This window comes from Prinia subflava, chromosome 13 (assembly GCF_021018805.1).
Source record: "Prinia subflava isolate CZ2003 ecotype Zambia chromosome 13, Cam_Psub_1.2, whole genome shotgun sequence".
Classification (NCBI taxonomy): Eukaryota; Metazoa; Chordata; class Aves; order Passeriformes; family Cisticolidae; genus Prinia; species Prinia subflava.
This window is the reverse complement of record NC_086259.1, coordinates 7,883,748-7,895,900: the sequence shown is the minus strand read 5'-3', so window position 1 is coordinate 7,895,900 and position 12,153 is coordinate 7,883,748. Positions and strand designations below refer to the sequence as shown.

The 12,153-nt window shown below is 39.2% G+C and overlaps 1 protein-coding gene and 1 long non-coding RNA gene across 3 annotated transcripts in view; one reads left to right on the top strand and one right to left on the bottom strand.

Moving 5' to 3' along the window:
• LOC134557551 (uncharacterized) overlaps window positions 1-12,153 on the bottom strand; it is an 83,915-nt gene that overhangs the window by 23,207 nt on the left and 48,555 nt on the right. The gene's annotated exons all lie outside the window — the stretch shown is intronic.
• NETO2 (neuropilin and tolloid like 2) overlaps window positions 1-12,153 on the top strand; it is a 30,863-nt gene that overhangs the window by 1,015 nt on the left and 17,695 nt on the right. For both annotated transcript variants that reach the window (XM_063410900.1, XM_063410899.1), the window contains exon 2: window positions 11,239-11,295. In XM_063410900.1, coding sequence (XP_063266970.1) covers window positions 11,239-11,295 — 57 coding nt within the window. The remainder of the gene's footprint in view (window positions 1-11,238; window positions 11,296-12,153) is intronic.

The following is a 12,153-nucleotide window of genomic DNA, read 5'->3' as shown; positions in this document are numbered from 1 at the left end:
CGGGACTCTCCTGACGAGCCGCTCAACACTGTTCAGCTTATCACACTTGTTATCGGGAGCAAGGTCTGTTTTCAGTGAGGTTTTCCTAAAATCAGTCACCCGAGTCACAAGCTGCACCCTGGCCAGTGTTTACCTGTACTTTTCTTCTTGAGGCTTTTAAATCTTGTTTCTGACTTATTTCTGTTCAGAGGTAAACAACCGAGCAAGGCTCCTCATCTGAGCATTTCTTTGTCTGTGCTATTATTTATGGAGCTCAACAATGGGCGAGGGGTTTCTGTTAGAAGAGAAATCTCGATGTGGCACTTAACCTTGTGCCTCAAGAGATTATTTCCAGCATTCTGTGTCTTCTTGAGCAGTAGCAGACTTGATGGGGATTCCAGTCTAGTTGTTGTTGTTTGTTTTGTTTTTTTTTTAATGATGATTATTATTTTAAATTATTCAGTTAGGAGATGTTGGTGTGACTGCATGCATTATTGAAGCCAACAAGGCATTACTGCAGAGTGGAGAACAGTTTTGCGTATATATTGATGTCTTCCCACAGTATGAAAGTTGTAAAGAAGTCTGTTTTAAATCCAGAATGTTTCCATGGGCCATAAAATCCCGTGTTCCTGGTGTGAAGGACTTTATGTCTTTAGGGTTTCAAAAAATATTTTTCATTTATTAGCATCATAACTGAGAGACAGAAGATACTTGTTCTCCATAAATGTCTGTCTCTCTGTATTGTTAACCATCCACTGAGTTTAGACAACATAATAACATATGGTTTACATGGGGGAGACAAGGCATTTAGGCTCTTTTTTCTACTGCCTCTTTTAAGTAACATATTTAAATAGCCCAAGCCACTATAAAACAACCATAAAACACAACTGTTGTATCTACGACTTAAATACTTTATATGCATGCAGATTTAATTACATTTCAGAAATATGTGATTGCTGCAAAACTGACTGTACAGGTTTGCCACTGAACAGACCTGTGTATTTTTTATCAGCACACTAATGTCCGGGTAAAAAGTCCCTCTACAGGAAGTTTTTTGTATTATTCATAATCCATAAATTGCACAAAGCCATTAGTCAATAAGCTGTTAGTATTCTAAACACATCCCTTGCCATGACTACAGAAACAACCTATCATTACTTAGCATCATACACTCGCTTTTATCTCTGCTTCACTAGAAGTCATTACATGGTCCCACTGTTACACCTAATCAGAAACAAAAAAGTATATTCCTGTAGGTAGAAGTATAGATTTAGATCTAGAAGGAAACTGCTTGGAATAACATTCAAAGTAATTGTCCATATTTGACAAATTGTGTCTTAAATTCTACATGGAATCCTACCTACAGTGGCAGTAATTTTTTTTTCTCCATATAAATAGCTTTATATGCAGAGCTGGAGGAGTTCTGCTGAACCACGTACAAAGTACCATGAAGTTCAGTGTATCATGAGAAGTCATATTCTATTTAATACTTCCTAGAAACAGTTTAGTCTTCTGTTCTTAACATGGAATACATGTTTACATTTCTGTCATTAACAAAGGTTCTATTTTGTGGCTGTGTTACCTCAGGACAGAAGAGAGCCCCTCATACTTTGTGGCAGTTGGAATTTCTTATATTGAGCTTGTTCAGAACTATTCTTCTGCTCTTCCTCAGCTACCAGCATCAAGGGCTATTTAAATATACATCTTAATGTAATTCTTTGTCTCTGTCCATAGTGTTCAGCCAAACTTTCGAAGTCTCATGCTGAGTCCCATCATCCCACACGGGTTCTGTGCCCTCCTCCAGCTCTCCCTGAGTGGCAGCCCCCAGGTTTCAGTGGCTGCAGCTTTTGCTCAAGTGGAGCCCAGCCAATGCCCACCTGCTCTCCCAGTGGGGTCTGAAACCTCTTGGAGGCCAAGAGCTGGCTGCATTTGGGCTGTTGGAAGACAAAGCCTTTGCCTCCTGCCTTCAGCTCTCAATGACATCCTAAACACGTGAGAGCCGTTCCCTGAGCCTGGCACAGCTTGCAGAACGCAACTGCTCCACAGCAATAAAGCACCACAGCCCTCCACTGCATGAGAGAGAAAAGCAGCTGCTTCATAAGAAAGCCATGCCCCTGTTATGCTCAGGAAGTAAATATACCTATCTTGAATTTTCTCATACCTGGTATTCCCCCAAAATGTGTTTGCTAAGAGCTTGTTCCCATGCTTCAAATATGATCCCTCTTTCATTTCCATATGCTATTATTTGCTTTAAAAAACTGCACAAGCTGTCAGTTAAATCCTTCCTCTACATTAGTTTTGGTCTGTTTCAGTTAATATATTGGATTAATTTAAAAAGCCAAAAAGATAATTCTGTAGCTTCTGACCCAATAATTCAACAAGCAGCCAGGGCTAGAACAAATTACTGCTACATTCCCAACCTTCCAGTGGACTACAGAATGATTTCCAACTTCATCAGGTTGCAAGAATGTGGACTGCTATGATTTAACTTCCTGCCATTCTGCTCAGGCTCCTCATTTGCATTTTGGCATGATTTTAACAGTTAATTTCTCACAAACAAGTAGTGTTAGGAAGTAATGCTTCCTTCCACACGAAAGCTAGAAATTATGGCTGCCTGCTTCCAAAACCAAAAGGTGTAATAATGCCACAAAAAGCTGAAAACAAGCAGAAAAAAAAAGATAATTCACAAATCTCCTAATAGTTTCATGATTTGTTCACTGAAGCCAAAAGCAAAGTACTGACTGTAGAAGCTACTGTGACCCTAATGAAGGCAGTGTCCAGTGAAGTCAGAATATTATTTTTTACTTAATAAACAGTATCCACTTTGCACCTTTTCTGCTGCACTGAAAAAAAGTGAAGCCCCAAACTGCTTGGAGTGCTAAGCAGTTCAGCAGAGGTAACTCAAGTAGCTGCAGAACAGGATTCAAAAAGCTGCAGTGTTAAAAACAAGGCAAGTATTTGGTGGTGTGTATTATCTCTTGCTCTTAATACACGTACAAACTTCAAAATGCACCACCCTGAAGCTTAACTTCAAATACATTCACTCCCTCTTTTTCCTATGACATAGTAGACCATGACTGCTAAAATTTTCACTGAACAAGTTGGTTACAATTACATTGATATTAATAGCAAATTTCAGTGTGTAAATCAGGTATATGGCTATAGCCAGAGTATAGAATAACATGGGATTGAAGCTAAAGAAGCAACTAAATTATATATGCCTATGTAATGAAAAAGTTAAGATTTTCAGCATCTTCCTTAAGGTTTAATTCACAGGGAGAGATTAGACAGAAAAATTACCTCTGAAGTTCAACTTTAGAAGCTATTCATCATTTATGAACCTGTCAGAAAGTTACAATTTAATTCACTGCAGAAATGAAGAGAGCTGCTAATTGCACATGCTCTAGTACATGTAATTTACACACAAAACAAACCCAGCACTAGGAGTATAACCCGTCTGGATTGAAGCAGAATTTCAGTGTCTTGGATTCAAGTTGGGATTCTAACACCTGCAAACAAGGCTGCTGCTTGTCTGCCTTGTGCACTCCAATTTGTTTTTTTAATTAATGAAGCACTTACAGCCTAGGACAACTTAAACAGCTTGGTACCTTTAAACAGCTTGCTGCCTCTGTCAACATGTGACTGGCTACTGCCACTCAAATACTGCAGGATATGGGATTGAGGGAGTGTAAATTTTAATGAAAAAAATCCATATTTCTTTTAGATTATCTTTGTGCTTCACTCAGTTTGCTGTTATTACAAAGCTGACCCCACCATGCAGCAGGAAAGGATGGCCAATATGTTAAGAAATCATTTCACAAAACCTCCTTCTTTATCATACGGTAAAATTGATAAACGCAAAGTTAAGTCTCTTTTTAAGGGACTTAGAGTGAGAAGCTGGAAAAGAAGAAATTGTAGTCTGTACATAAATTGTTGCCAGACATGACAGAAGATAGCAGAAAAGAGCTTTAAATATTAAATGTCATAATAGACATTGTAGAAAAGATTTCCACTGAAAAATATAGTATATTGCTAATAAATAAGAGAAGATAAAGAGGTCTGGCATAATCTGATCGATTTTTAAGTCAAAAGTATCACTATCCAATTTCTCTAGGAATAAGTTATTTCTGGGAAAGATATATTCAGAATAGTCATGTGCAGGAGGATTAGCTCTGTCAGCTAGAGGGAAATCATCTGAACTTGGAAGTCAGGGTACATATTTTAATAAGGTTTTTGAAACCCCTCATCAACATGGTTTGCACATGCAGTCTTCTCATCAGTCTCTTGCTGCACACAGCTTGGAGATGAGAAAAAAAGGCTCTTCCATATAAAAAGGAAAGTTCCTATTTTAAAAATGAAAGCTATCATTCTTCTGGCAGAAGTTTTGCTGGCAGACAGACCCAGGGATGGATTATAAGGTACAGGATGTGGAGCAACCAGTGAGATGAAGCAGCCCAGAGCTGCTTATACATTTCTAATGGAGGATGGGATCAGAAATGTTAAATGTTTTGAGCAAACCTAGAGGGGACTCTGTCACAGATCCATCCAAGCATGAATTGTTCTGGAGATGATTTTTATCAAAGGGACATGGGAGAACTGCACTTACTTCCTGAATCAGTTAACCTGGTTTCTCTTCAGAGATAGAGTCCCAATTTGTTTCTCTGGCAATCTTAAAGAGAGGAATCCCTACTGGAAGCAGCTGGAGTGAGATGAAACTGTTATATCTGAGAATAGACCTGAGTGCATTCAGTATCCTGCTGGCAGCTAATGGCTAACAAGATTTGGATCTTAGAAGGCACCAGAGTCACTGTTAATAGCTGGTGAAGCCCACTTCTGCTATCAAGCTTTTGTGAGAAAGATTAAAAATGTGTTGGCAGCTCCACTAGCATGCTCTGGGTAAGACTTAAACCAGCTAAAATATGTCTTGCCTGATGCACACCTTCATCTCTGTACTTTATTCTGGGGCAATCCTGCTGTATGTTCCAATATGAGGAAACCACTGGAGCTGTTAATAGGATAAGTTGTAGGCAGCCACCTTACCTGCTCTTTGATACTCATTTTACCTATCTGCAAATGTTCTGCTGAGACCACAATAGATTAGGGAATGTATACAGACTATGAGCTATAAAAATGTTTGGGATTCAAAAACTACCATGTTCTCATCCTCAGCAACAGAATTGTGAGCCCTAAATACAGCAGCAACAGATGCAATCCAGTGTTCCTTTTGTCAATTAACAAACACAGCGAATGCTGCGAAGAGAGAGAAAAATCTCATTCCTTGAAATTTACAGGGTGTGTTTCTGAGCTAAAAATGGCTCGAATTCGAAAGCAGTTAATAAGGTTTTGAAAGAAAAGGAGGTGATCATCCACACAGAATTACATGCAATGTGTCTGGACACTTTACCTTTCTGTCTAAATTGCACAAGTTCTTTACAAGACCGCCTACCAGTCAATCACTCACTTTGAATTTGTGCAGCAACTAATCTTTGATCAGAGTCCTTAAAGGCAACCAAAACATGTAGTTAATGTGGGCCAGAGAATAGGACAGGATATAATAATAATAATAAATGTCCCCAGCACATTAATAGCTAATATTAATGTTTAGACACATGAGTAAAAAATGGATATAAAACCTGAAATACTATGATAAGCAGTTGCTGAAAGTAATGCTAATTTTAGCACACAGGGCAAATGAGGAGCTGGGTTTAAGAAGAATACACAGAGAAGGAACCATTCCCATAAGGCAAAACAGAGTATATAATTAAAATCAAGCATTTGTTACTCTAGGCTGTATCTGCCAGAAAGAAGCAGGCATCCTGGCAAGATTTTCCAACATGCATGACCTGTGTGTTGCCAATTACCATCCCTCTGGACTGTGTGTGCACAAGGTGCTGCCTAATCCAAGGAGCAGAGCACAGAGATCCAATGAATCCTGCTTTAAGCAAAATCTGTCATCTTTATCCCTAGGATTCTGGCTACCACTACACTAAGAATGTGTAATACTCTAAATGATTAAGTCTTTATTTTTTAAAATGGTGGAACGTTTCACTGTGTTTCTCAGTTGTGCCTGAGTGCTCCTCAGTTTGATATTCAGCCTGCCCTGCATGCATAGATCCCCCATTGTCATCACTGGAGACAGACACTGCTCTCAGAGCCACACAGCAAATCGAGTCTGTTGTCTCTGTGTGAGGATCCCCAGAGCGTGCAGAAAGAGCAGGGGAAGACATATCCCAGGGAGCTCAGAGCTGTACTGTATCCCATGAAATCTGAAGAATGTGTTTTGCCAGAAACTACAAGCATATGTCAGATTTGCAGCCTAAAGCACTTGTTTTTCAAAGCAACATGCTGATTTCTCACTGTTGGGTTGAGCACCCATTTACTGCAAAACTAACGATATTATTCTCATTTTTCAAGAGAGTAGGAGCCACACATTTCCAAACCTCTCTATATATACTCCAATGCAGAAATCACCTTATTTTTTTCTTTTTTAGCTTAGATTTATTTTTTAAAATTGAAGAAATGCCAACAAAGAACATCTTGACTTCTGCAAACAATGCTGAGTTTATTACACCAGTTCAGGGGGTTCTTTTATATTATTCCATAAGCCTAGCTCAACAACAGAATAGTAAGAACTTGCATTATATGTTTAGTGTCTTCACTGTTCAAAATTTATACAGCTGTCTGCAGGCTATGTGATCTAAAATATTTCATGCAAAGAAGTGAAGAAAATGAAAAATCCATTCTTTTAAAAGCAGAGGCAGAAGCTTGCTGCTTTTTCTGTATTCCTAGTTCATGCTCACACAGGTAAACTATCAGAGCTTTAAACAGTACTACAAAAGTGTGCACCATAATTCATTAAATACAAGTCTATAGCAAATACCAGACTCATGAATAAAAGAAACTCCTCAATCTCTGCCTCGGTGTCCGTGCTGCTGTTGGCTCAATGCTGGCCTCCTCTGCAGGGCACAGATCATCAACTGGAAGCTCCCTGTAAGGTGCAGGGGCACCAACCTTTATCACATTTATCACCTGAGTATCTCTAAGTTCACAGGGTTGCTGCCCCATAGCTCAGGATCCTCTGGTAGAATTCTCACCATGCTCCTCCAGTAAAAACAAAACACTCCTCTCTCCCCTGGAATCCCTTTGATATTCTATGCAATCCTGCACCGTGGGTGCTGTTGCTTACAGCAGCAAGCCATGTTCAAGTGGCATTTTTACTCACTGCTTGTACCATCACAGACTGTGGAGCTAAGCCTAGACTTATCTTTCATCCACACTGAAGACAAGTCATGTCAGAGAGATCTGTAAGAGACTTTAAAGGGAAAAAGGAGCAGAGGAACACTGTGTCCCATTGTAAGTTCAGGTGCATAATAACCATTTCAATTGCAGTTTATTAGAAATAACAGGATCATTCTTCATCCTTCTGGAAGTGCTACAAGACTGTGGAAGTGGTTCAGCCTCTCATGACTGTTCTAATTGCTGTGACTGTGTCCCTGCTGCAGTACCAGGACATGGTTCAGCACTAGCTCTCCACTGCACCAGCTTCCAGGATTTGCCTCTTCCCTAGACATCTTCCTCCTTATGGATTTGTACTGTCCAAACTAGTCTTTGAGATTCAAAATTATTTTTCCAGGAAGTAGTATGAATTTAGGGCACCAGGAGATTGTTTTGTTGTTTTTAAAATGCACACAAAAATGGGTTAATGGAAACAGTCTGAAAGGTCTAAAAATATCCCGACTGATTATTTTTTTCCTTTTCTTTTCATCCTGAATATTGACAGACCTTGTTTTCAGCCCCTAAACTCCTGTTTACTTTCCCACGTTATATTGTCATGTCAATGCACTCAGTTTAAGGCAATCCTGCCCAGCCCTGTCAGGAAGAACAGGTAAATCCTCTCCACCTTTTTGCCAGCAGTGTCACACTGATAAGGACAGCACACATGCAGACCATTAGCCAGAGACACCTCTTTTCTTTATCATCCTGTCACCCAGGATAAAAGTAGTGCCAAAGGAAGACCCTGCAATGTTTGCTACCTGGGCTACTCTGAATCCATCTTAAGGGTTGTTGAGAGCATGAGAAGGATGGGCATTGCCAGGGAAGGGCAAGAAGGAGGTGCAAGAGATTAAAACTGAAGAGGGTGAAAAGGGCAGGGGACAAGGAGAAGGTGGCCCATACTATTCCCACTCATCCATATAACATGACAAAAGGAAGACAGTAAGACAAATATTCAGCCCATATCTTGTGCAGTTGCCTGCATATCCATGCTGCTCTGAAAGCAATAGGCTCTGTTTGTTTGCATTTACACACATACAGGCCCTGGACTATTTATAGAAACAGCACAGCTCTAGTGAAAGCCAATCAGGCTTTCTGAAGCCCTTTTAGGGAGCTGTTTCTTTATCCACATCAGCAAGAGGGGAAATCAATGGTTACTGTAACAGAACATCTATTCTTATGTTGTTTCCATCAGTACAATCACTGAAATATATGTAGATGCATACTGATTTTTTTTAAAAAGTGTATTATAACAGTGGTAGCCACAGTAAAGAGCTGTACTAAATAAAAACCAAAGCAAGCCAACAAACCCTCAGTTTTTCACTGTTACTTGAAAGTGACTATTTGCATTCATTTTGTTAGTCACGTGTTAATTTCACTTATCTTTATCTGTGTGTTTGCTTTAAGGAAAAAAGTCAAAGCTCATTTTTCATTTTGAGAAGCAGCATAAGTTACACAGAGCTTGCTCTGTCCTTGCAAAACAGAGGGTGGGCACAGCACATCTTTAAGAAAAGTGAATTCAATAGAACATACTGACACATGATTTACACAGGACTGGGGAAACTGAATTTACATTAACAATAAAAGCTAACTTTGAAGAGTTGCACCAAAACCAGCATAGAAAAAAAACACAAAGAAATGAGATTGCCAACTTCATAACCACTGTCAAAATTCTCTGTTAGGGACAAGTGATCTCAGGAGTACAAATGCATTGTAAGTTCATGCAACTCACAAACTCAGATATTTCAGTGTACAGTTTAAACAGAGAAGCTGCAAAAATTAACTGTAAATAATTTTGAAATAATATCATCTATGTAAGAAATAGTAGAAACTAAAACCAGCTGAAAATGAATGTCAATCATATGTTAATAAAGATGGGATATTTGGTTATTTGCTTTAAAGACCAGTGAACATCCATAACTGAATACCAGTAATGGGTGCTTCACTTTCTTCTGAAGGAGGAATTTTCAGTCTAGGGTGAGTCAGTAATGATTAGCAGCATCTGCTTTGTATTTGGATAATGACAGATAGTATATTTTTAAGTATATTAATATTGATGAAAATGCAAAATTATTGCAAAGATAGAAATTGAAAAACTACTTAAATCTTCACCTACTCTAACATAACCCATCCCTAAAAATCAAAAAAGCTTCTAAGAACATAGCGCTTGTTTGCAAGTCCCATATGGTATTTTAGAAAACACCCACAGTTATGAACCTAACTTACACAGGAAAAAGCAGTTGTTGGTGAGGAAAGTTTCAGAATGAAACACAGTCTACTTCAATATGAGTAGAGAGAAGAAAAGGCAGCAGAAACATACATAATAAAACATAAATGGTAGATGGACACTTTCAGGAGCAGACTTTGATTCCTTTTATCTTTTCCCCAGATAATATATCCATGCCAGCGTTAGAGGAGCATCTGGACGAGTTGAGTCAGGATCACTGTGGTTTGCAGTCAGTGCATGCTCACTCTGGAACTCTAAAGGGCTCAAAGTCCAACAGCAGCACAGGGAAACCACAGATGGAAAAAATGCCATTTCAACTGAGCCACTAAAATGCCCGAGCAACAAGGCAGGAAGGCTGGGAAAATAAAATTAATTTCTTGAATGTGACAATAAAATTTCTGCTGAAATCTCTTTTTTGCCCTGCAGTGCTAAGGCCATGCCTACCTCACAAGTAGATTAAGAACATGGGAAGGGCCATACCAGGTCACATCAAAGGTCTTGGTATCTTCTTTTACAGAGATATAAAAGCAGAACGAGTATAAAAGTAGAGCAAATTATATTTGCCCCAAATACATCCCAGACTTCCAACAATTTACGGCTTAAGGGGTTTCTGAAACAGAATTTTCTACCTCAAGGATGCGTTATGAATTATGTGCATTTAAAAAAAGAAGAAAAGACAAGAAAAATCTTTGTTTAATTTGAACACACCACCTGCTCGCTTTGTCTGACACCCCCTGGTTCTCCACTGGAAGACACAAGTAGTAGTTGCTCAGTTCTCAGTCTCAGTGATTCCTGTGATTTTGTACCTTTTATCCTGTCTCCCCTCAGCCACCTTCTGCCCAGGGCAGTGCAGGCCTGCTTAGCTGGTTCTGTAAGGTGTGCCCAGAATTTCTGAGATACGCCAGATGGAAGCAAATGAAAGATTTGAAGAGGGGCATATTAATTTAGTCTATTTTGTTCTCTTTCCCCCTCCAGACAATCCCAAACAATTTGAAGTGACAAAGTTGGTTAAGCATTTCAGGAAAATCTGAACATTAGGCCTGCTTTTAAATTGCTGATGGGCTGTGGAATTTGGAGTTTTTCATATGTGCTGTTCATAGGGATGCTTCATGGGTGCAGGGAAAGTGTAAATGTAAGGGAAAGGCCAATAGTGAAACAGCCAGGAAGGAAGGAGAGAAAGAGGGAGGCTCTCCATCTCCAGAACTTGCATCTGCTCATTTTTTACTGCCCCATCATTTGCAGAAATCACTGATATTGTGTGGTAGCAGCACAACAACCAGACTTGCAATCACAAATCTGTGAAATCTGTGGAGGGGTTAAGACCATGCAGTGTCTCCTGTGGTCTGGATTAGTTTCTTGGAATCTGGAGAAGTCTTTTGCACACATTATGCAAATAGAGTTTTAGGATAAATATGATTCATTATAGCAGAGATGCATTTTGTTTCAGGATATAAAAGATTTATAGACAACAGATACCATGTAAGCTCTAGAAAATGTTCTTAAAAGTCCACTCAAACAATGAATTGCTGTTCTCATGCACACTTTCTTGAGGAACCTGGAAGAAGGACCAGCAGCACACATAGTCTGCACTTGTTTCATAAGTTGAAATTTTACAGAAAACACAAATTAATCACATATTTTTGTACGTTCTGAGCTGTTTTGGTCAGTGATGCCAGGATTTGCATGAACTGAGACTGCAGAAAATGGTCTATAACTTCGAAGAATTACTGATGTTTTTCCTGTCCAATTTCTCTCATCAGTGTTGCTTGTAACAATCCTGGTAGTGGAAGGCATTGCCGTTGCACAGAAGACACAAGGTACAGTTTTAGTTTGATGATTTTCTCTCAAGAAATGGAACAGTTTTATAACTTTTAATAGAGCACTATAAGTGAAAAGGAATGTTTGCATTCAGATACTAATAGCTCTTGAATTACCAATATGAATTGTAGTATTTTCCATTTCCCCCCATTTGCTGCATTTTCTCCCAAATGAACAAAGCCATGCAATCACAAAGATCATGGAAATTTCACTTGCCCAGGTAAAGTTCTACAGTTTTAGAAGTTAGAGGTGGGAAAGAAACCACCACGGAAATTCATGTTTTCTGTATCTGACAACAAACTTTTCAAATAGTCCACCCACAAACACTTTTGAAGCCTGCTGAGCGGGGAAGGAATCAATTTCACAAACCTTATTTTTTCATATGTGGGATTACCCACACTTAAGAGAGAAGAATTCCTTGAACTGCCACCTACAGAATTTCCTTGAAAAATTTCTGCAGGAGGGAGAATTTTCACCCCCATAAATCAAAAAGCTGTCAAGATACTAGTGGAAGGTGATGTACTTTCCTGGAGGCATCTAAGACCTGTACCAGCATGGATGTCCTCTCACAGGTCTGCAAATCAAAACTGTAAATATAAATGACACTATGAGAGTACGCTGTGAGATTTAGGAAATATCTAGCAGAAAATACATATCCTGTGTCTTACTCTCTCCTGTTCTGATACCAAGGAGAAGGGCCAAAGGTTCTGAAGAGTGTTGGAGATCACAGTGTTCCCAACCTCTTCTCTGTGGATGAGGAAATCCCAACCAAGCTCCTGTGAATGATTCAGCATGAAGAATTACCTTACTAAACTGCATAATCTCAGCACAGAACACGTTTCCCTGTACATCCAGAA